This window comes from Glycine max, chromosome 5 (assembly GCF_000004515.6).
Source record: "Glycine max cultivar Williams 82 chromosome 5, Glycine_max_v4.0, whole genome shotgun sequence".
Taxonomy (NCBI): domain Eukaryota; kingdom Viridiplantae; phylum Streptophyta; class Magnoliopsida; order Fabales; family Fabaceae; genus Glycine; species Glycine max.
The window spans coordinates 37,607,859-37,634,333 of record NC_038241.2 but is presented as its reverse complement, the minus strand read 5'-3'; the positions used below and the strand labels follow the sequence as shown (position 1 = coordinate 37,634,333).

At 29.6% G+C, this 26,475-nt stretch overlaps 2 protein-coding genes and 1 pseudogene across 2 annotated transcripts; 2 read left to right on the top strand and 1 right to left on the bottom strand.

Moving 5' to 3' along the window:
• Positions 1-8,632: 8,632 nt before the first annotated feature.
• LOC102670057 (uncharacterized) lies at positions 8,633-13,521 on the bottom strand. Its single transcript, XM_014775785.3, has 6 exons — positions 12,721-13,521; positions 12,092-12,362; positions 10,331-10,911; positions 9,821-9,967; positions 9,471-9,733; positions 8,633-8,890 (listed from the first exon to the last, which is right to left on the bottom strand). Exons 1-6 carry the CDS (start codon positions 12,791-12,793, stop codon positions 8,861-8,863), a joined length of 1,365 nt encoding a protein of 454 aa, XP_014631271.1. The 5' UTR covers positions 12,794-13,521; the 3' UTR covers positions 8,633-8,860.
• Positions 13,522-17,717: 4,196 nt separating this feature from the next.
• On the top strand, positions 17,718-20,367 carry LOC100820211 (probable pectinesterase/pectinesterase inhibitor 51; annotated as a pseudogene).
• Positions 20,368-22,845: 2,478 nt separating this feature from the next.
• Positions 22,846-25,490, top strand: LOC100819675 (probable pectinesterase/pectinesterase inhibitor 51). The gene is made up of 2 exons (XM_003524251.4): positions 22,846-23,985; positions 24,563-25,490. Exons 1-2 carry the CDS (start codon positions 23,019-23,021, stop codon positions 25,258-25,260), a joined length of 1,665 nt encoding a protein of 554 aa, XP_003524299.2. The 5' UTR covers positions 22,846-23,018; the 3' UTR covers positions 25,261-25,490.
• Positions 25,491-26,475: the final 985 nt, after the last annotated feature.

The following is a 26,475-nucleotide window of genomic DNA, read 5'->3' as shown; positions in this document are numbered from 1 at the left end:
AGAAGCGTACGGAACATCTCATTGATTGATTAATTAACAAGTCATTACTGATAGTGATTTGTGCTTCCTTGTCAATGTTAATCTTTAATTTGTTGACACACGCACGCTGTAAGATTTCCAAAAATTACGAGAATAATCAATTGTATAATCAACATTAGTATTATAAGCGGAGTTCACCACCAAACACATACGTGTCACAATATTACTTGTTTTAAGATAAATAATAATTAAAAGTTAAAACAAAATATAAAACACTCAATTAACAAAATACACAGTCGTGCCTACTTTACGAAAACAGTTTCGTACGTACTATTAAACATTTCTCTTATTATAAATAATTAGAACATATTTAAATCATCAAGATTATTTTTTGGTTTTAACCTTCCCATTAATTTAACTGAAAAGTAAATAAAATCTAACAAAAAATTTATTTATGCTAAGGATTATTAAAAATAAATATATGTGGCATTTTAAGTAAATATATGATCATTAACTAAATTATAATTTTAATTATTCATCTCTAATTATATAACTTAAAATTATATTTTTCATGTTTCTAAAATAAAAAAATTATAAGTACTTATCTGAAATCGACGTCGCTGCATTTTAGTCTTTATATAAAATAAACATTACACTTTAGGATCTCTATATAAAATTGAGGTATTTTAGAATATTCTTTTATTTTCTTACCGAACCTGATTAATATGCTTAGAATATTCATTTCTATACATTGAATTAATTTATCATTTTCATTTGTTCTTGAAGGTACCATTTACACTTTCAAAGTAAAACTAGAAGAATCACACATATGATCAATATAATAGGAGGCATCAATAATAATCGCCTCAAATAAAAATGGAAGATCCACACATATGTTTTATATATTTGTGAGCATGTGGAGAGAGAGGAGGCATGATATGATCCCTCAAATTGCATCTTTTGAAACTAGATTTATAAATAAATATAAAGCCAAAAACTCTCATCATACACTCTTTTCTCAAGACAAGATGATTCAACATCTTTTGAAACATAGATGCAGATAGATTGACATGTTTCATGTTTGAAATGTTCGCTTAATTATAATTATCTTAAGACAATCAAGTCTCGGATTAGCTGGCAGCCGCCATGCCATGGATTATCTAGTAACCAGTAATGGTTGATCCTTACGAGTTTCCTAAACAGATAAAAATTAAATAGAGATAAATCCAAGAGTACTACTATATAAATAGAAAATAATTCTTATCGATAAGATTGAATTAGATTCAAATTTATATTTTAAAATAATATTAAATACACATCAAATCCAATAACATTGAAGGTAAATAAGTGAATTAAGAAATATTTAAGTTTTATACTGACTAGAAATAAAATTTTTAAAAAGTATACAAGTAAAAATAATTTTCTTTTTTTGTAAGCTTATTTTTTTATTAGGTTCAAATTCATATTCTACTTTATTTTTCCACGCTTAGGATATGATATTTGCCATCTAGGAAAGACGCAAGGTTACAAATACCTGAGATTAAAAACGAAAAATAAATATTTAATAATCCTTCATTAAAGTGTATAATTCTTGTTTAAGAATGTCTAAAGAGATTTCATCAAAAAGGAATGCCTAAAGAGAGAAGCTTGTTATTCTCGTTTAAATTAAAATCATTCATTAAATGAGTTGCACATGCTGATTAACGCAATTGATGATATCTAATTTGACCACTATTTTTTTTAACAAAATTAACTTTTTATTCTGTTTACAATTTATCATATTGAATAATTGAAAAAAATGATAAATTTAAAGGATAATTTAAAAGAATATTAAAAATATAATAAATTATATATTATCATATGTATTAAACAATATATTTGTTTCTCTCGTAACATCCGTAATATATATATATATATATATATATATATATATATATATATATATATACAAAAGTCATAGATGTACAGAAGAATTATGGCCCGCATGTAATTATTAGAGTAAGAAATAGTTTATAATATTATCATATAAAATAATATCATCAATTATTATAAAATAGGTGATATTATGATAAAAAAATTAAAATATTTATGTTTTGATAAATTACAATTATCTTTTATGTATTTTTATATTTTAAAAATATTTTATGATTTTTTTTATCATCAAGACTATAAAAATTATAGGAATAAAAAAATAAAATTAGTATCAATTTATTCTCTTTTTTATTTTTTATATTTTCTTAAATATATTTTAAAACAATTGATCTTATTATGAGGGTAATATTTATTTTTCTATGGGAACAAATTTTTTAATTACACATATAAAAAAAAATCAATCTTGTGGGATAATTGTCCCCCACCCAATAACCTGGATCCGCCTTGGGCATGATTCCAACTTAGCCTCGGTTTATAGGAATTTAGGATTAGAGAAAATAATGATGATGGTCATAAGCTAGATTCCAACTTAACCTCAACACATGATTTGAAAGTGTTTAACGTATATTGTTGAAATCATAACTCAAAACATAAAACAGTTTTGGTTAACAGGAGGGACATATGGTTCTCCTTAAATTGGCAGCTGAATGAAAACCTTCAATCAAAACCCCCACATGATCTTCATTCTAAGGCTTGGCGTCAACATAAAGAACAAAATTTAGCATCGACAAATAAATTACCATTCACAGTAATTGAAACAGTGAATAATATCCACCATCATCACAAATGGAATTTACGAAAACTCTTGGCATATATGTGGACGAAACTCTTTAATTGATGTTTACACTAACGTAAAACTGTCAAAGAGAAAGCAGAACAATGAACTTATATTTTTTATAGTTATAATAGAAAATCAATAATAATATATATGATGAAGAAAAAGGCTAAACAATAATTTTTTCCTTGGGCAGGGCCAAAATAATGTCATCAAGTTCTTAATTAAGATTTTTAAAAAAATAACTCGAAAATGCTCCCCCCTTTTTTTTTTTGGAAAATAAGTCTTTCTTTCTAAAAAAATAAAAATAAAAATTCCATCAATATCTAGAACGGCTTATTCCTTCAAATTATATGGAACAAATATTGCCTAATATATATAATTTTTTTTCAAAATATTTACTTTAGAGAGAAAGAAGACAAAATAAAAATAGAAATATTGCTATTTTTTGTGTAAGGACGGGGAAACCCCCCCAAGAAATATTGCTCATACAACTGATACAAGTAATTATATATGTATACTTTTCATCTATACAATTTTTACGAGAAAATTAAAGAAAAAGAGTAACACTTTATTTTTTTATAAAAATGTAAAAACTATACAAAATTAACTATACCAATTCATTATTGAAAAGAAAAAAAAGCATCCTTTACAATGACTTCAACGTTTTTAATGTATTGGATTGCAAGATCAAATCATTTTGAATTGTACAAATTCTCATAAATTAATTATGATATATTACCAATCCTTATCTAATATACCAAAGTATTGTGATCCGTGTCACGCATAGCTAAACCTTTTTTTAAAAAAATATTTTTATAGAATAAATTTTAAATATATAGTTTTTTAATTTTTTTAATAAGAATTATTTATAATTTTTACTTGTTTATTTTAACCATTTAGTTATTAGTTATTGTTGTCAATTATTAATGGTTGTTGGTAGACTTTAGAAAAATACAATGAGAGAAATAATAATTAATTATATATTAAGTAGGTTAGTAATTTATATAATTGTTGAAAAATAATATTACAAACAATCTAAATTTAGAGTTGTTGGCTATAATAAAAAAATATATATTTATAAATTAAATTTTCAATCATGTATTTCTAAATTGAAACTTAAATTCATGTGACGCACGTCATTTATAAAAAATGATATAAAATATTTCAAAATTTTGAATTAGGAATTATAAACTAAAATTAATATTTTTGTGCTAGATATCAATATTGTATCATAAATATAATAATTTTAAAGTTATTAATTATTCTTGTGCAATATAAATAGTCAGTTGAGGATCCAATTAATTATTATATCTTAAAAAATATAACTAATAAAAATAAGAACTAAATTTATGTTCACTCACTAAATTGTTTATATTTTATCTTAATTTGAATATGTAGTAATTCTGAATCAAAATATATTAACGTTATTAATTAATTAAAATTAAAATTATATATTAATCCCAATTAATTTAAATTAAGTATTTAAAAATGATTGATTATTTTACATTGAATATTTTTATTTTATATTTAAAATGTTTTTTTTACTTACTTGAACTACAATGAATTGGGGGATAACTGTGTGAACTCTAATCCAAGAAAAAAAATAATAAATAACAATATTAATAAGTATTATACTTGCATTCATTATAAACAATTAGTTTAGTAATAATATTAATAAGTATAATATGTATAATTATCATAATTGATTGTTAATTATTTCATTATTACAATTATAATGTTAAAAAATATGATTGCAATCAGTTATTATAATTACATTACAATTATTATATAATTTAAAATGAATTCTCTTTAGAAAAAAAACAAATGAATTTATTGATTAGAGCTCTATAGAATTCATGTGTAAATGTTTCTATTGAAAAACATTTGGGTATGTATTATTATAGATTACATTACAATTATTATATAATTTAAAATGAATTCTCTTAAAAAAAAAAAAAGCAAATGAATTTATTACTTAGAGCTCTATAGAATGTCATGTGTAAATATTTTTATTGAAAAAAAAATTGTATGTTGCAATTATTATATAATTTAAAATGAATTCTCTTTTAAAAAAATCAAATGAATTTGTTGCTCAAAACTCTTAAGAATGTCATATAAAAACATTTTCGTATGTATTATTATAGATAAAATGATTTTGCTATATATTGACAATTATGGAAAAAATAATAAATAAAACTATTTTATTTGAAATTATATGGTAGAAAGACATTGTAGATGAAGAAAATATAATTAGGAGGGGAGACACAATTAAAATAATCAATCAGATTTTATGACAAATATTAGTCACCAACAAAACTGCTAGATACTTTATATTAATGTGATGATGCCTAAAAAAAATACATTGTTAACATATATGTTACACATTCAATAAAAACTTTCACTTTTGATTTTTTAACAAGTGGAACACTGATAAGATTAAGCTCTCATTTTTGTGAGTGTAAATGTTTTTTTTATATCATATTTTCTCTTTAAAGAACGTATTTTTATTATATTTTACTATTTTTCATATTTTTGAAACATTGATCATACATTAATAGGGTCAAATATTAAATTCAAGGAATGAAATATCAACCTTACTTATTAAAAATATATGCAAAATAAAGCGATTTTAAGTGCATGTGCATCAGTAGATCGTTGGTATAAAAATCCAAATAGATTTTAGAAACAGAATAGTTAAAGACAGAGTTTAGAAACGAAAGTCAATTTCGATTTTGATTAAGATGGAATTTGAAACAAATTTATTGAATTAGTTATGATTAGATTAGGTCTCCAATTAGAGACACCCGGCTGGGCCCAACTCATTATTGTTGTTATTTGTTAATCAATAAGACAAATAAAATATTCTTTGAGGTTTTCAATCATTCTAATTTCTTATTTGTATGTGTATGATTTGTGGTTGCGTGAAGCCTTTCAATCCTAAATTCGGAATGAGAGCTAACACATTTAGCACACTTTTTTCTTTATTATTGATTTAAATTTATTAAAAACTATAAATTATGACTAAACATCATCAATCAGAAGCGCAATTAATAAAATTTTATATTTTGGAAAAAATTAATTTAATTATAGTAGAATGTGTTTAAAAAATTATTACAATCATTTTTTCTTAAGACTAAAAATTGACTCATGAATTTGGATGATTATGTGTGAATGAAAGTGAAAATGGTTAGGTATATACTGGTTAATACTTAATAACATGTTTTTAAGATTTGAAAGCTATAATTAATAATTTTTTACATTATATCCAATTTGTGGAACTAAACATATTATTAAGTAGGGAAGTTACAGGTTTTTAAGATTTAGAACGACGCTCTTTCAAAAAAATAACAAAGTATTATTCTTTTTATCTCTTCTTCTCTCTCCCTTCCTTCAACGTTAATGTTTTTATTGTGTGTTTAATCTGTATCTATATTTATATGAGAAATGTTAGTAATTTCATACTTTCTAGTTCTCTTTCATTAAAATTTATTAAAAATTATCATTTTTTTGGTAAGTTTTCTTATCAAATCATAGAATCTTTAACAAAGAGTGTTAGAGAGTACCATTAGTACTCTATTTATATACATATAAAAATAAAAATTACTCCATTAGTAACTAATGTATATAAAAAAAATAGAAATGCATATAAATAATTAAAGCAACCCCATAAAAATTAACAACCTTCCATTGGTATACATCAAAATAGCACATAAAAAAAATTAAGAATAGGACACACGCACAGCTACCACATTTTTTACTCTATAACTTAAATTGAATTTGTCTCTTCATAAGTTTCTTCATCATCATCTTCCTCCGCGTGTTCTAGATGTTCATCTTCTTTTATGTATTCGTAAAGAAATTCTTCCTCTTCTTTACTATTCGATATGAATTTTATATTTTCTTTGCCTTCAACGTCAATTTTCTTCAACAAAGAGATTAGCCCTTCCTCTGTTACTGTGTTACATAAGAATGTCAACAAAACTTTGCTTATTGAGCTACTATAATTTTGATATCTCTTGGATTTTATATTGCAACATTGCCATAATTACCTAACCTTATTGCTTGGGGAATAGGATCAAACCATTTACACTATAAAACCAACTTCTCAGTAGGCCAACGAATTCATCATTTTTTTTTATTTAAAAAAGAAGGGTATTTGAGAGAATAAGTAATCAAAGACAATAAAATGATTAAAACTCTGATTAACTACTAAATGCTACTTGTTTATGATTTTTAATGTTTTTAGTGTGAAGAAACGGTATGTGGAAGTGATTAGGGTTCGAATCCCCATTTTTAGAGAAAAAACAATTTTTTTATTATGTCTATATAAATATTAAAATAAAACTTGTATATAATGTTATGATATAACAATGTCAATGTGGACTTAAAGAATTATTTTTGTTTAGTTGCAAAAAATAAAATGGATAAATTAGGAATATAAAAAATAATAAACATTAAAACTTCTCTTAAAGATGTTAATTCTTTCTTATGATCTTTATGGTAAAATTTTACTTGAATAATTAAAATTCATCAGAGAAGTTTTAACAAGAATCAAAATCAAGCTTCATAATATTGAGTTTGAAGATATTTAATTGCTTTCCTGAAGCATGTATAATTTATAAAATAATATTAATTATTTCTGTTATTGTTGCATTTACTGAAAGAAGTTTCTTGAAATTAAAAATGTTAAAATTTTAATTGCAATTTACTATGTCATAGGGTAGATTAAATAGTTTTGCCTTGTTGTTTATATAAAAAAAAAGTTTTAAAAGAAGGTTGATATTATGAACATATTATTAATGAGTTTTGTAAAAAACAAATTTAAAGAGGACAATATTAAATGATTATGAGGGCTTAATATCTTTTGGTTCATCGAGGGCCCCAACAATCTCAGGGCGGGTCTTGTGTGTGTTTTAAATGTAGTTGGATTGTTACTTGAAATGGAATGAAAAGACACATGTGACCCTCTCCAATCCCCCCACCTCCCATGCTTTTGGTTGTAATATAATTATGATTTTATTGTGTTGGGCACACACGAAAACATGATTTTGTTGTGTTTTTTTAAGCCAAAATAAATACTTAACAAAAATAATATATATTTTCCATGCAAAATCTATATTATTGCGGGGAAGGGAGTTTGCAACAGTGTGAGGGAAAGAATAAGGTCTGAAAAAAGAAAAGTCATTTAAGTTATGACAAAATTAAAATAGGGAAAGGGATTGTACTTAGAAAAAAGGGAGTGGATGCATTATCTGGTGGGGGGTTCTAAATCTATTTTGGGCTTCAACTTGGCCCAACTCAAATTAGCAAAATATTTTGTTCTTTAAAGTTCATCAATGCAAACCCAACTATGGATGTTAATTTCCTTTATCTCATGAAACTTCCTATTTGTCCATCATTTAGTCAGTACAGTGTGCATGTTTTAGTAGTTCTACAATTGTACCAACAAGTATAAGTACAAAAGACTTTTTACATATAATTTATACGTCGAAGCGTTTATTCAGTTTTAGCCTTTTATTAAGCTTTTAATCTCCAAAATCAAATTCTCTTACACTCGAGAGTCAATTTATGTACAAACATTTATGTACAGAAGGAAAAAAATACGAACAAATTTGCTAACCAAAAACTGTTTTACTTACATTTATTACAACCATTGTATTATTTAAACAAAGACATTATTTTTTGCATTTTTAAGAATATTTAGTCATTTTACTGAATTATTTTTAAAATCATGTCATATGAAAAGGATCAACAGGTAATTGATTCAAGTCACATGCTAAACCTCCTTTTACATATTTAGATCTTAAAGATGGATCCCATATAACAGTTGGCCTGATATTCGTGTTATAAACCAATGTCTAATAACTAGGCACCCAAAATTTTACCCTGAAAATACTAGAAAACAAGAAACAACTTTATTTGTATGTATATGAGCTACAAAGGTTCTGCAATTCTACTGTCATATGATCTAAATGGGATAAAAAAAAACTTGTGCAATATAAAAACAGAATACGCAAGCAAGCTGTTACAAATAAGCCCAAGTCTTTATCAGTCAATACCAACGAAAGTACTACTTGGCCCAAAAGAGAGGTCAGCAGATTATGTTTTCCATTGAGTGAATAACAATAAAATATAGGCAACAGATTACACAGCCAAATTTCTTTACTTGCACTAAGCCTTCTGAAACTTTTCCACATATGCCTGTAACCAAAAGGAGAATAATCATAAGCAAGTCGGAAAATGAATATGAGTCAAATTCAAATGCAGATTCAGAAGCTAACATAGATCATGATTCATAACTGGTAAAACAAAACATCTTTTTTTTTTTTTTTGGGTGAATAGGGGAGTAGAACCCAAAAAATGAAACAACTTTGACATTGGAGATAAGATGGATATGTAAACTTTCAGAGATCAGTTGTAAACAATTTGATAATTAAAGAAAAAGGATTACCCATTCGCACCACTGTAGGGTATGGGGGTGAACTAAACATACTAATCCTTGTATCCAATCACTTGATTATTTAGTCCAACATTTAAGGACAAAGTTTAGTAACATGTGTAAAATCCATGGAGCGGATAAAAATCTCTCCTCAAAATTTAACCTCATATTTATGAACAACTTTCCCACAACTCTTTCAACATCCAAATTAAGCGTTATAGAAAAAAAAAATTGTGCAGTTGGAGCTACATGCATATTCATCTAGAAAATGGTAGACAACTAAGACAAGATTTGGAATTCTTCATACATATGATGGAAATTTGTAGGAGAACCACCACTGACCTGTACAAGTTTGTTAAGCTTTGATTTTGATGATGATAAATAGCAATCAATTTTCTCTTGTGTCTGAGGAATATGTGCCCCTTGCACTGTATCAATTACTTTGTCAGTAACTTTCTTCACAATCGCTTTATAATCTTCTTTGGTGATTTTACCATCTTTCCATGTTGGATTCAAAAGCTCCTTAACGAACTCAACCAATGAAAATTTAAATGTATGAATCCCCTTCAACTGAACTGGATGCTCATTCTTCACAAGTTGTCTATCTGAAAAGGCAGACTAGAGTCATCAAAATGTTGTCCTAACTTAATAACAATGATGGGATTATACTATATATTTTGGAATATTTTTACTTGGAAAATAGGCAAGGGACACCCCCCCAGTTGCATTAACATTCTTTTGCTCCCTACTATTACATGTTGGATCGCGCTGCTTCGGGAATCTAACAACAGGCTCTGGCTTGATGAATGTTTTAGAAACATTCTGATGCAATACTTGTCCTGGCATAATGGAAGAAAAATTTACGATTATTTTTGAATCAATAGCTTTTTTTTTTTTTGTATGTAATAGTTACTACTATGTGATCTTTAGTAACATTTTTATGCTTAACATTTAGTAAAAAATTTACTAAAAACCTTTCATAACATTTAAAATTTTACAAAAACATATTTAATAATATTTATTTATATTTAACTATATCTTTTAAAAGTTGCTAAAAAAATTTAACAATATTTTTACTAAGTATTAGGTAAAAAATATTACTAAGATCACATGTGTGTAGTGAGCCATCCTTTTCAAAAATTTGTTTCCATTAGCAAATTAAATGGTTTTTCAATCATAGGAACATTAAGCAAGTAATTTACCTGGAGCAACTTGTTGCTTACTCTGCCCTTGCTCTTGGTTAATATGGATGGAAGATCTCACATCATAAATCCAATTAGGAGGAGACATTTTTTCATTATCAAGCCAAATGTCTGCACCTACTGTCTGGGAAGTGTGAACGTTGGCACTATCATTTTTTGCAGCCCAATTGGATTTCTTGATATCACTTGAAAATGTTGATTCACCATGCAATCTATTCTGGTTTGAACCATGTTGAACACCCTGCTCTAAACAACTCTCTGTGCGCCTTCTATCAAAATTGTCATGATGCACATACTTGCATGATGCTCCCATTTTACACCTTCCTTGTGCATAATGGAAGCAAGTTCTATTATATGATCTTCCAATTGTACGAGAATAGTTATTATTTTCATTTGGAGCAGAATATATGTGTCTATTTTCCCAGCTATTACCATAATTTTGATCGTCATGGTGAAGGAAACGACATCGGTTGCCTCTTCTGCATTTCCCAGCAACAAAATCTCTACAATATGGTTGTGTCAATCCTCCAACCCTACCTGAATCCCACCTAAAACTACGTGGAGGGCTCCGACTCCTACTCCTGCTCCAAAGAAAGACAAACAAGTAAAAAAATAAAAAGTATTATAAGAGTTACTCATCAAATAAGTTGATGGATCTCTCCTCTGAAAAAATATTATGCATACAATGCACAATCATATCAAAGATCTAAAATTTTATAAGGTTATCATACTTTGAACTTAATAACTACCCATAAAAAAAACAAGCTTCCGAGGACAAGCACATACAAAAAACATTGGACAAAGTACAATATTTGATAAAAGGATGGAACATGACATCGACAATTAAGTTTATCTAAGGGACCTAAGAACTTCAGCCTCTAAACTTTTCCATAATCTATTTTTTTTTTAATACAAGGCTATTGAACGTTGCATAAATACAGCAAGATAAAGAAAATAAAACAAAAAATTCAAACGTTGTTAAACACCGTACCGGAACATCCATGGGAGGTGGTGGAGTGTGTTAGAGGTGAGTAGGCCCATGAAAGCACCATTAATAGGTGAAGAAATCTACTCTACTTCTACTCTTATCATTCTATAACTAAAAGAGATAAATGTTACAATTCTGATTTGTCATTGATTGAGGGATACAATATATTAACAACAAACATACTCAAACAGATTACTAATACTCAAACAGATTACTAATAAACTCTATTCTATAACTTATCTATATAAAATATTATATATATTTATCTATTACTATTAAAAGACAAATAAAGGATATTAATACTAATAATAGACCAAAAAGTACACAGTACTATTAATACTCTATTGGGCAAAAAAATAGTGTATTATTCGTGACAAACATCACATTATCATGTGATCATCTAAAGAGCTAAAAACATTAGATGACTTAATGTTTCAATAATAAAAATTCATGCAAGATCTCCCTTGTTCGTGCCTATATGTATACAAGCATGAAAACATAAATGAATTGAAAATAAAATTAATATATATAATAAATATAAATTTAAGGGCCTCATTAAAAAAATCAGGAATATAATTAAAAATTAACATATAATTATGAAACATATATTATTATTATTTATTCTTTAATTATATATATACACACATAATAATTAAACATTTATGTATATATAAAGAATAAAAAAATAAAAAGAAATAATAATAATAATAATAATATTTTTCCATTAATTTTCCGAAAAAAGGGTTAGTGTTGATGTAAGTGGAGAAACAAACCTGAATAGTTTACTGCAGCCATCTTTTAGGGATTGATTGCACTTATTTTTATAATCCTCATCAAGCCCAGGAGAGATCTGCATGTTGTAACTTCCATCAGTGTCTTGTGCATTTGTTGCATCCCAAACTCCGTAATTTGTATTCGCAATATCATCCTTATTTGAACCTTTGCGTCCAGAAACAGGTTCCTCGCATGAAAATCCCATTGTGGGTTTTAACTCATCATTTCTTTTCAAATTGGACCACTTTGAACTATTGCTACTGGCAACTCCTGTTGATGACCCAAACTGCTATTACTTAGGTGCGTTCAAATAAGAAAAGCACCTGACTGATATACAAATGTTTTATGGTCTAGTTTATGAAAATAAAGTGATTTTTTTCCTGGATCGTAGCTTTTTTTGAAAAATAATTTCATTTTCTTATATATTTTGAGTTGTAGAGATCAAAATGACATGAACCCAGTAACAAAATTTCAATGACAAATTTAATTTCATGAAGACACTTGGGTTGCATATAATATGTCATTCGAAGAGTCAAATAATTTGTTTACAGTGGAAGACGCCCTTCCTTAGGTGGCATATATCAAGTTCAGAACTCGAAAAAAAAAAAGCACAAACAAATTGCCTTACCATAAGATGCAAATTCAGGTTCGTCTCTCAAGTTCCACTCTGATGAAGACGTATTTCTACCACTTTCGCTCATCTTACTCCCCTTCAAAGCCTTAAAGCTTCACTTTAACTAATGTTGAATGCTGTGATTTAGATAAGAACAACAACAATAACAAAAGTAAAATATAATAAATTAGGAACCTGAAATCGATCCTCGTTCTTTTTATTATCCTTTTATTAAAGGAAGGTGGCATGCTAGAAATAGAAACAACAGAAATATCAAATGAATGTAAGTATACATATAAACTAAAAGGCATTAATGCATGTAGTTCCACCAAAAGTTTCAAGAATTCAACTAGTCAAAGTTCACATTTCACATCAACAATCCAAGTCACAACTATAATTGACCATTGTAAAAAAAAAAAAAAAGTAAGAGAGAATAAGAACAGAGAACAAGATGGGGTTAGGAATCCTCCTAATAACCAAAACAAATAAGGTAAAAGGAGAAATTAAAAATAACATAAACTTAAAAAAGTTTTCCCATGTTGATTATATCTGACAAATAAATCCCCATAAAGCAAAGAAAAACCATCCTACTTCAATAAAGATTTGCGGGTAGAAATTATTGGCTGAAATTTTTTGCATTTTTGTACAACTATAATTTACCATGAGTAACAATAAAGATTTTTTTTTTCATTTTACAGTAAGGAACAATAATAACACCTTATACAACTATACAACTAGGTGAAATCGACTACATACATCACACGATTCGATTTGACTTGGTTAAAGGCCAAAGTTTCACTAATATTATTTATCATACCACCCCTCTTTGGCCAGTTCCTCTAATGTCCTTTTTAGCTTCTCTCTTCTCATTCTAGTCAGATCTAATCAGGTTTGGGGATACTTGTGGGTAGCCTGTTACATTATTTTATAATTTTAATATACTTGTGCATTTATAAATAAATTATATATTAAGTTATTAATTATATTTTAATTTAAATAACTTATAAAAATAATGAATAAAAAAGATAAATAATTAAGAATGAAATTATATTTTTGTTTAATACATAATTTTTAGTTTATTATTTATTATTATAATTTAAAATATTTAACTATTAAATTATTTAATTTATATTTTTAAAAGCTATAACAATAAAATCTTTTATATATATATATATATATGACAAAAAATATAACAATGGCATGTACGGACTAGGGATAATTAGATACTTATCCTTCTTTTCATTCCCGTTTAAAATTTTTGGATAATACTTATATTCATACCCAGTCAAAGCAGATATTTTCTATAAAAGTTGGGACATGTTTGGGATTATTTATCTTGTCTAACACATACATTAAATGTTGCTTGTGACATGCTGGTTTAGTCACCTTATTTTATATATGTGATTTTGTCTTTCATCCCTTGCCTAAAGTGTTTTTTATAGTTTTTTAAAATTACATTTATATGTTCATGTATTTTTATTATAATTTAAACAAGCCCAACAAAATAGCTTAGCCCATTTCAACATTTCTTAACCCTAAATCTCTTAATCTAGTTTCATATATGCCTAGCCGTCACTTAATAAATATTTTTTTCTACCTTCTCCACAACAACAATATTTTTAGGTTTTTTTCTATTTCTTCCATGGTTCATTTAAGTCAATTTGTTTGGTCGGTTTAATTCGATTCGCATTCGATTCAATAATGTCAACACCTATTTGGAAGCAAATGTGATATGGTGACAAAATCGGTCACATGTCCAGTTTCTAGTTAGATTAGTCGATCTGGTTTGAGTTTAATAAAATTGTCAACAATCTAAAATAATAATCCCCCATTGACATAAAACCACACTATGATCATTCCAACTTCTAAATATACCAAATAAAAGACAAATAAATATAAATTGTAAATGAAATTATGAGATAAAGGGAAAAACCAAAAAGGTGTAAGCACCTAGAAGAATGAGAGATCAAAAGGCTTTACAATAGTAGATCTTGACAATTTGCCATAGAAAAAATTAGAAAATAAAAGAAACAAAAATGGAAATTGAAAGATAAGTTATAAAGTGGAAAGTGAAAGAAATGAAAAATGAAAAAAAAAATATGGAGAATAGAAAGGGAACAAAATAAAGAAAGAGGGTCATACCAACGAGGAGGGATGGAGCCCAACAAGGTGAGAAATCAAGATGAGCACAAACGACGACGATGAGTCTAATTCTTTAATCGTCTGAGACGTTAAAGAAAGAAAATACACTGAAAGACTTAAGACGACTAAATATATAAAAACACAGGGATAACATATATATATATATATATATATATATATATATATATATATATATATATATATATATATATATATATCGGTTGATCAAGTTAGTTAAGTTTGAAACTCATAAATCCATCATCCAATTTAAATATAATTGGGTCAATCTAAATAATCCAACCTAACTTGTTGAAATGAAGTTGGGTTGGATTGATTGAATTTATTGATTAATTGTAATCTATTTGCATCCCTTAAATTTACTTTATTTTAAAATAAAAATACTTAATTGATTAAAAAACATTATAAAAAACTAAAATCACACATAATTCAAATTACAAATATATAAAATACAATTAAGTCTTCTTTAAATTCTTGATAATTTTGATAATTGTTATTAATTGTAGTAATTTGTACAAATTAAAATAAGAGTAGATTTAAATTTTATTACTTTCACATGTAATATTTGTGTTCTAAATATGCATAAGTATGAACATTTTAATATGCACAAGTACATGAAAATTTGCTCTTATTTTCACATATACTTGCACAAAAGGTGTAAGCAGCAAGAAGAATGAGAGATTGAAAAACTTTAGAAAAGTACATGAATATAACTTTTATTTATTATTTAAGTTGATTATATACTCCATCCGTCCTTTTTTATAAAGTACTTTTTAGAAAAGTATTTATTTCTTTTTATATGACTTTTTCGTAATTGTTTGTTCCATCAATTGTTTTTTTCCTAGAGCATTCTTAATTAATTAACAAGTTTTTTAGTCAAAAAATATTAATTGTTGAAAATTAATGAGATAAATTCTTTCTTTCTTATTAGAATTAGAGAAGATGAGTAACAATTTGGTGACACGATTAAGTAGAAAAAGAAAAATGATTAATTTCAAAAAATTTAAGGACAATGTCAAAAGAAAGTTATAAATTATTGATAAATTTAATATTACAAATTAAATTATTTATTTTTTAAAGGGTGTGCATTAATTACTTGAAATGGTAACATTTAATAGCATTTAATATTATTGCTTGGGGAACTTTCCTTATATATACATATTTATATATTACTTTTAATAGATATATCATTTTTTTGGTATAATAATAAATAGCATTTAATACATTTAATAAATATAGGATGATTTTTGTTTAAACTTACAAAAAGTAACTTTAAAATAAGTGTATATTTTTTAAGAATCATATTAAATTTACTTCTTAAAATGAACAGAACAATATTTTTTAAGCAAAAATAGTTTAAACAACCATACTAAAAAAATAAAAAATATATTTATTTTATTAAAATAAATATTTATTTCAACAAATAAATTTAAACAAACTACTCCTATCTTATAACTTGGGAGGTTGGCCATAGAAACATCATGTATGACTCCAATTCCTTGGTTGTTTTTAATTTTTTGGATTATTAGGACCTCCATATGCATCATTTTGTTCCTCTTGATTATTAAGAGGATCTTAATCAACGTCTTATGTGATTGTTTGGATGTCCTGAGATGTCACATCTTGCTTGCTTTATGTTGATGTTTAATATTATGTCATCCTTTTAATTATTATTTTTCTTATTTATTTAAAATAAAATAAAAACAAAATTTGTCTATTTGTATTTAATTATAAAAAAAGAATAAAATATACTTTTGATCATTTATATTTTTTATCATGTTCAATTTGACTTTTCATGCTTTAAAATATCTATTTTAATCTTTTATATTTTTAAATGACATCAATTTAGTCCTTAGGGTCATGTCCTCAACCTGATGAGACAAAAAATGCATATCTTATAATGAAAACACCATATCTTATTTTTACATTAAGTGTATTTTGCTCCTCCGTTTGACAAATTTCAAAAGAAAAATAGTAACAATTAGGTGGCAAACAATTAAGTAGAAAAAATGACTAGTTTAAAAAAATTTAAGGATAATTTTTAAAAAAATATTATAAATTATTAATAAATTTAATGTCATTAAATAAATAAATTATTTTTTAAAGGGTGTGCATTAATTACTTGAAACTGTAACATTTAATAGTATTTAATATTGTTTGGTCAACTTTACTTGTATACACATATTTATATATTATTTTTAATAGATATAACCTTTTTTTGGTATAATAATAAATATACTATTTAATACATTTAATAAATATAGTGTGGGTTTGTTTAAAATAAAATAAAAACTTAAAAATAAGTATTTTTATATAAGTATTTTTTTAAAAGAAATATATAAGATTTGTTTCTTTAAAATAAGTATAACAATTTTTTTAAGCAGAAAATAAAAATTTATTTATTTTATTAAAATAGACATTTATTTCAACAAATAAATTTAAATAAATTAGCCCATAACATTTGGCATAACTTGGGAGGTTGGCTATAAAAACTTCATGTGCAGTGATGGATCCAAGACCCTAAGTTAGTGGGTGTAAATTATAAAAAAATAAAATCAATGGATTCAATTATATAAATATAAATAAAATAAAATATAAAAATATAAAATTTTATTTACCAATTTAATGAATTTTAAAAAATGAGGGAGTACAAGTGCACATCTTCAAACCAATGTAGGTCCACCACTGTTCATGTGTGACTTTGATTACTTGGTTGTTTTTAATTTGTTGGATCCTTAGGACCTCCATATGCATCATTTCTTTCCTCTTAATCATTAAGAGAATAAACAACATGAAATATTGGTCTTAGAATATTTCTTTCAAGCACACCGACACAGAGGACAACTACCACTATGTCAATTGGTTGGCTAGGTAAAGATCTTCATCAACATCTTATGTGATTGTTTGGGTGTCTCGTGATACTCAGATGTTACATCTTACTCTATATTGATACTTAATATTATGTCATCCTTTTATTATTAATTTTCTTATTCATTTCAAATAAATTAAAAAAAAAATTTGTCTATTTGTATTTAGTTATAAAACAAAGGCTAAAATATATTTTTTAATCATTTATATTTTTTATTATATTCAATTTGATCTTTCATGCTTTAAAATATTTATTTAATCTTTTATGATTTTAAACGACATCAATTTAATTTTTATTGTCATGTTCTTACCATGATGAAACAAAAAATACATATCTTATAAAAAAAAAACACCAAATCTTATTTTTACATCAACTGCATTTTACTCCTTAGTTTGATCCATAAAACTCAAAAACAAAAAATATACCAACACATAAAATAAAATGACCTTTTCATTCATTAATAATCAAAATATATTAATACAAGACCTAACAACTTCTCGTTCTACCTTACAACATTCCCACATTTTCTACTTTTCTTTTTCTACATCTAATATGCAGAACTCTGAACCTTAGGTAGATTGAACAATATAAACATAACAATTACACTTATCCTAACATTACAGAGCAAAACATAATGGAGAACTTAAGCCATTTGCTAGAGCAGCTTAATGAATTCTACAAGTTGATAATCCTTCTCATTTGTCTGATAATGACCATGTCTTTTTCATCCAAAATCTCTTTAAAAAAAACCAATAAAAAAAGACACGCACTACCTTTATCCCCTTTGTAACATAAACAAAATTTAAGATTGAGGTTCACAAAATTGTTTGGTCTCCGCAGTTGCACAAAGGCACTCACATGCTTGCGCCGCTCATGGAAGAACCTTGCAAATTCGTGACCCTGGAATAATTCGCCCTACACCTGCATGCATGTAGACGAACTTGAATCCGTACGTGATAGGCAAAACTCAAAGGAAGTCAATAATGGTAAATTGTTCAATTTGGGGGAGTAGGAGAACCTGAACCCTAATTTCTCAAATTGGAGAAGAAGACCCTCTTTTAACCAAGTAAACTCCAATGGTAACAATTGCAAGGATAAAATAAATAAATAAAACATTAATTTTAAGGTGGAAATGTCAGACAGAAGAATAGATTACAAAAAGGATCATTTTCACTCCCTAGAAAGAAAATAAAATTGAAATAAACATTTTAAGAAACGAAATATTAAATTGAACAAAATTAAATACATGAAAGACTTAAATGACAATAAAGTAAAAATCCGAAAAGAATGAAACACGTAACCTGCACCCAAGGCAGCAGTATGGTGCTCGTGACCCGTCCCTCCATTCTGGTATACAGACACGCAAGATTATATTGACTAAGACGGGTGTTCCAAGACGGTGCAGGAGGCCGTTAACGCCGCGCCAGATAACATTAACGGCGATGGTAAGAGGTTTGTGATATACATAAAAGAACGGGTTTACGAAGAGACCGTTAGAAAAGAGGAATGTGGTTTTTTTGGGCGACGGCATCGGCAAGACCGTCATCACCGGCAACGCCAACGTCGGGCAACAAGGGATGACAACTTACAACTCTGCCGCTGTCGGTATGCTCTTTATTCTTAATGGAAAAAACAGAAACAACTCCGTGTCTAATTGTTTTTTTTATAAATAAAAACAAAGATAATAAAAATTAGTGGATGATTTGTAAACTTATTTATATTATGATTGTAGTTATAAGAATATAATGAACATAAACGCATCTATATCAAAACACTCTATTCTCTTTATGTACAATATATATAATTATAAATTCGAAAAGGTTTACGAAACTTGTCCATCCTGATTATTTTGTTTTAGTATGATTACTGCATGCATGTTAGTATGGTCTTTATTTAATTACGATGGGATGCAGCGGTTCTTGGCGATGGATTCATGGCAAAGGATCTGACGATCGAAAACACGGGAGGTCCCGAGGCTCACCACAGATCAGACAGTGATCGACCTTTCTGTGATTGAGAATTGTGAATTCTTAGGCAACCAAGACACTCTTTATCCTCACTCACTGCGCCAATTCTACAAGTCATGCAGCATTGAGGGCAACGTGGACTTCATCTTTGGAAACGCTGCAGCAATTTTCCAAGACTGCCAAATCCTAGTTCGTCCCAGGCAAGTGAAACCAGAGAAGGGTGAGAACAACGCTATCACGGCAAATGCAAGGCAAGACCCTGCACAACCCACAGGCTTTGTTTTCCAGAATTGCTCGATTAATGGCACTGAGGAATATATGGCATTGTACCACAGCAAGCCTCAGGTACATAAGAACTATTTGGGTAGGCCTTGGAAGGAGTATTCTAGAACAGTTTCCATTAATTCGTTCTTGGAGGTCCTTGTGACACCCCAGGGTTGGATGCCATGGAGTGGTGACTTTGCTCTCAAGACACTTTACTATGGGGAGTTTGAGAACAAGGGTCCTGGCTCTTATTTGTCTCAGAGGGTGCCCTGGAGTAGGAAGATCCCTGCCGAACATGTGTTAACGTATTCAGTGCAGAATTTCATTCAAGGAAATGATTGGGTTCCATCACCTGTTGGTAGCCCAACTGATCACAGCAAGTTTGGAGCCATCACTAAATAGGCCGGGGGAAAAGTTTTATTTTAGGTACCCTTTTGTAAATTACCATTTACCAATTCAATAACAATATAATATACCTATCCAGATTAGGAAGAAATTTCAGACCAATTTGAGTCGTGCTGGTAACTACTGAGGATTGAGCCCCTCTCATTTTATTGGGATGATTTAATGTTGTTGCTTATCAGTTAAAATCGTGGAAACCAACTGCGAACGTGAATATATAATTCAAAATCTTACCTTGATTTTATGTTTTTATAAAATATGAATTCTCGTTTGCATGCATCATTACAAACGGGATTTTGAAACTCACTATTAGAGCATTAGTTTGTTCAAACTTCAAATTACTTACTACGTATTTAACATGTTCCCAGAATATATACATATATATATATATAGGGTTATGAAATGTATATTTTCACGTTTGTCATTAACTGTTACAATTTACACGGTCAACACACCTCTATCCCTTTATCCGTTGTACTGTACAAATGGCATATAATAAGCAGACACGCTTTCTTCTCTATATATAAAGCATGCGTTCGCCTCTACTTTGAGCATTGCCAAAGGCTCATTTAGCTGCTAATGTGTCCCATTCAAGAAAAGACAGATTGAAAAGTCCAACACTGATGTATCTCCTTTTATTCTCAAGTTGCAAAAACTTAAGCACGATACTAATTATGCATGATCTGGGATTGTATTGTGTACTTAAGTTAGCTTAACATTACTCTACCACATGTTATTTTTCATATTGACGGGACTGTATTTTGAATTGAATCGAATTGTTATTAATTGCTGGAGTTTATATATACACCAGCAACTTCAAGCGCCCATTTCACTCCAACACTTTCTCCATGTTGTCAATCAATATAATTATACACTTTTGAATGCCGAAATTCCAACACCCAATCTTCTTTAGAGAAAGTCCCTATTACTCTCCACAATCGTAGCCTAAGAGTGACACCGATTATAATAGTATAATGTACTTTAAGTAGTAAATGATATTTTTTTGACAATATATAGGAATCTTTTAATTTAATATGAATGTTTCTGTTAATTATTCAATCAAGCATAGGGAAATGATATACACGACAGTGCTATATATTTTGTCACATAAATGATTCATAAAATACCGTTTTTATTTATACGACAGTGCTATTATTCAATCACATTATATAATTTTAATCACATAAATGATTCAATCATCCTATTTTCGTTTAAATCATTCAATAGTATATTAAATTTTAAAATTTGACAGTTTTCATTATATTTTAAATTTAATTTTTTGAAACTTTTTTTATGCATTTGAAATTACATGTTTATTCCTGGAAGTTTTGGAGAAAATTTTTGTGCTCGGTGTATTTTACTTTATGTAATAAAAGATATATATTTAAATTTTATTATTTGACATATACTTTATATGACATTTTTCTTCTAAAGAATAGTAAAAAAATCATAAATATTTTCGAAAGTTAGATGCCATAATAATGTTTTTGAATAAAATTTATAAAAATGAAAAGTCATGCATGCAATAAAAGTCTAATAATGAATATCATTTATCATATTATTTAAGTTGATTATATGCTATTTTTAACAAATATAATATTTCATACTTTCTTTTTGACATCTTTTCTTTAGGTAACATTTCAGTCTGTTTAATCAACTTTACATATACAATGTTGTATTTTTTTTTAATAAATGTAACATTTTTTTGGTACGATAATAAATATAACATTAAATATTATTTTGCACTCAATTTTTCTTCTTGATTAGAAGAGACTAGACTCTCAAGTTTCGAATTTTTATTAAATAAATTGTTTATATTTACAGTACCTGGAAGAAAAATTAATGTACGGTAATTCTATTAACTCAAATACATACAAATCAATGTACTTGATAGTATTTTTTTTTTCAAGAGAATGTGCTTAATAGTTAATAGTAATACTATGTTAACCGTTCATTGTTATTTCTTATTCGTTTGAAGTAAAGTAAAAACAAAAAATCTCTTGAAAACAAAAAGTAAAAGCAAAATTTGTCTAATTGTATTTATAAATAAAATATGGTCTGGAAAGTAAAAACCCGAGCCGAAACAAAAGTGCTAACAGTGGTAGCAAGGAAAAATAGAGGGTCCCTGCACCTGACAACAACCATCCACGTCCATGACGCACTTAACCTTCCTTCACTTTAGTCTTCCCTCTTTTCTACTCTTCTCACCTTCACTCATAAATCATAATCCACGTCGCATTCACTCATTTCCAACACCATCTCGTGATGTCTCCCTGAACCATTCTGCTGCCGTGACAATTTACCATAATTTACTATTAATAATAACGTTTCTGTAATAATAACCCACTATTCATTATTAAGAATAACACCAAACAAACACACCCTAACAGCGATGATAATAATAATAATAATAACAATAGTGCCCACTCCTTCATTCCCCACAACCCAAACCAACAAAAGAGACCCACCCCGTCCGTGACACCATTTCTCAATCCACGGTCACGAGACAAAAACCACAGCCACCAGATACTACTGCCATAACAATACCAAAAATTTAAAAATCTATATTTTTATGAATTATGGATTACCCAAAAACACTTATAAATAAATTCCACCATTCTCACTAAACACATTCTTTCTCACCACATTCCATGATGGTTGCTTCTCTCTTCTACCTTTCTCTTTCTCTTTCCCTCATCCTAACCCTCTCCTCCGCCGCGCACCACAAACCCCCCCACTCACCGTCCAAGCCACCGGCTAACCCCGCCGTGACCGCCGCCTCCCCGGCAATCGAACAAGCCTGCGCCGCGACGCTCTTCCCGCAGCAATGCGAAGCCTCTCTCTCCCAATCCCAGAACCTCCCTCCGAACCCGACCCCTCTCCAGCTCCTCCAGTCCGCCATCGCCCTCTCCTCCGATAACCTCGCCACCGCGCAGACCATGGCTAAGTCCCTCCTCGACGCCTCCGCCGACAGCCGCAACCGCACCGTCGCCGCCGCCACCTGCATCGAGATATTAGCCAATTCCCATCACCGCATTTCCCTTGCCTCCGACGCGCTCCCACGCGGCAGGACCAAGGACGCGCGTGCGTGGCTGGGCGCCGCACTCGCCTACCAGTACGACTGCTGGAACAGCCTAAAATACGCCAACGACACCCAAATGGTCGGCAAAACGATGTCGTTCATCGATAACCTCGAAATTCTCTCCAGCAACGCCCTCAGCATGGCCTTTTCCTTCGATGCCTTCGGAAACGACATCGCTTCGTGGAAGCCCCCCGCGACGGAGCGCGTCGGATTCTGGGGGACTGTGGGGTCGGGTGGGCCCGGGCCCGCGGGAGGGGTTCCGTTGAATTTGACGCCCGACGTTACGGTGTGTAAGAATGGAGGGGATGGCTGTTATAAGACGGTGCAAGAGGCCGTTAACGCCGCGCCGGATAACGGCAACCGAACGAAGAGGTTTGTGATACACATTAAAGAAGGGGTTTATCAGGAGACCGTTAGGGTTCCGTTAGCGAAGAGGAATGTGGTGTTCTTGGGGGACGGCATCGGCAAGACGGTCATCACCGGCGACGCCAACGTCGGGCAACAAGGGATGACAACTTACAACTCTGCCACCGTCGGTATGTTTTTTATTTTTTATAATAAGAATAAAATAATCAGAATGCTTTCTCTTTTATTTATTAAATTAAAAGAACAATATTTTTTTTCCTGATTAAAAAGTCCCAGACTGTACTGTACTTGAGGTTGAGCAATGGGGCCCTCTGATTTCAGGAAACATATGCAAAAATGCGTTTTCTTTTTTAGATTATTACAAATTTAAGGAGCGGGGACCATATAACAAGAATCAAGAATGCTTTTAGGAGAATTTCTGTAAGATACAAAATCCAGTCTTGTTCTAGTTGACCAACTCTAAGATTGCATAAATGTGTTGTTTACTTGTTTCAACACAGACCATATATTACAAATATGTTTTTGGAAGCCTTTTTGCGGCATGAGAGAGAATATTTCTATAGGGGAATGCGGAATATCAATCATTGAATTATAAAACTGAAGTTCCCTCCAGTGCATACTTATTTTGGTTTATCTGATTTCGATCCATTCTTTACATGTTCAGTAAACCTTGATTTTCAACATGTATGACTTATGATGACATGCATGCATGGATTATTTGACATATTTAATTAACTGTGATTGCAGCGGTTCTTGGCGATGGATTCATGGCAAAGGATCTGACGATCGAAAACACAGCAGGTCCTGACGCTCACCAAGCAGTGGCATTCAGATTAGACAGTGATCTTTCTGTGATTGAGAATTGCGAATTCTTAGGCAATCAAGACACTCTCTATGCTCACTCACTGCGCCAATTCTACAAGTCATGCAGAATTGAGGGCAACGTGGACTTCATCTTTGGAAACGCTGCAGCAATTTTCCAAGACTGCCAAATCCTAGTTCGTCCCAGGCAAGTGAAGCCAGAGAAGGGTGAGAACAATGCTATCACAGCACATGGCAGAACAGACCCTGCACAACCCACAGGCTTTGTTTTCCAGAACTGCTTGATTAATGGCACTGAGGAATATATGACATTGTACCACAGCAAGCCTCAGGTGCATAAGAACTATTTGGGTAGGCCTTGGAAGGAGTATTCTAGAACAGTTTTCATTAATTCGTTCTTGGAGGTCCTTGTGACACCCCAGGGTTGGATGCCATGGAGTGGTGACTTTGCTCTCAAGACACTTTACTATGGGGAGTTTGAGAGCAAGGGTCCTGGCTCTTATTTGTCTCAGAGGGTGCCCTGGAGTAGCAAGATCCCTGCTGAACACGTGTTAACGTATTCAGTGCAGAATTTCATTCAAGGAAATGATTGGATTCCATCTATTGGTAGCCCATCGTCGTAAATTTTGAGGCATCAGTAGATGGGGAGTTTTATTTAGGGTACCCCCTTGTAAATTACCAATAACTAATGCAATACCAATATATCAATCCAGATTAGGAAGAAATTTCAAATCAATTTGAGTCGTGCTGGTAAATACCAAGGGTTGATCACACTTCACTTTATTGGGGTGACACTTGTTTGGATAATTTACAACGTTTATTTCAAGATTATAATATCTTATTTTTCCGTTCTCATGTTTTTCATTTCTTAGAATGTTTTTTCGGAAACGAAAATGGATAATTTGAAACAAACAAACGCCTTGTTAGATTTTTTTTTTAATTAGTAAATTTAGTAAATGAGTGTTTACATAGCATGACCTGATCAAATGATAAAAGTAGAAGTGACCTTCGGCTTCTATCGCTTTCAGTCTAAAGAAAACAAGACATGGGCATTATGGGAACCACGATGCTCTATAAGAGCCGGTGATTTTTCAATTTCTATAACTGTTACATGGACAACACCACTCATTCTCTTTTCCATTATACTAATGGCACAATAAGCTGACACGTTTTCTTCTATCTATATATTGCGCTCATAAAGAAGTTGGAAATGGTCACCTTAGTTCAAATTTCAAAGAAGCTAATGCTAATGCCTTGTACAAATGGCCATTTAGTTGCTAATGTGTCCCATTCCTATTAATAAATCATCCATGTTCCCATTCCTTGATGAGGATGTTGAAACCGCTTGCACGTGAACGACAAAGGAATCTGAGCTCAGCGATTGCTAGGGGCACTGGGAAATTTGATAAAGAAACACCGTTGGTTGGGCATTGTAATTACCAGAAAAATATTCACATTATCAAAGTTCTAAACAAGGACGCATATGTATGGGCCGTTGACGTAGAGTGACCAACCACTGTCGACAATTGTCCCTAGTACTATTCTTGTTCACATGAGGTACTAATAATCTAATAGTGTTAGCGGTAATCACATGTTGCGGAAAGGTCTTACTACTGCATGTTTGGTTACCAAACAAAATTGATTCTAGCCCCAAAAATCATGGTGAATAATTGAAAATGGAGAAGCAACAAAGTGTTGTTTTGTTATGACCATGGAAAAATAAGCACCATGGTGCGTGCGGTGACCACACCGCCTATTCAAACATGCACTTAAAATACTTCCAAATCAAAATTGATTGCTTCATAGTTCACCATTCATCGAATGCAAGAGTTAATTAG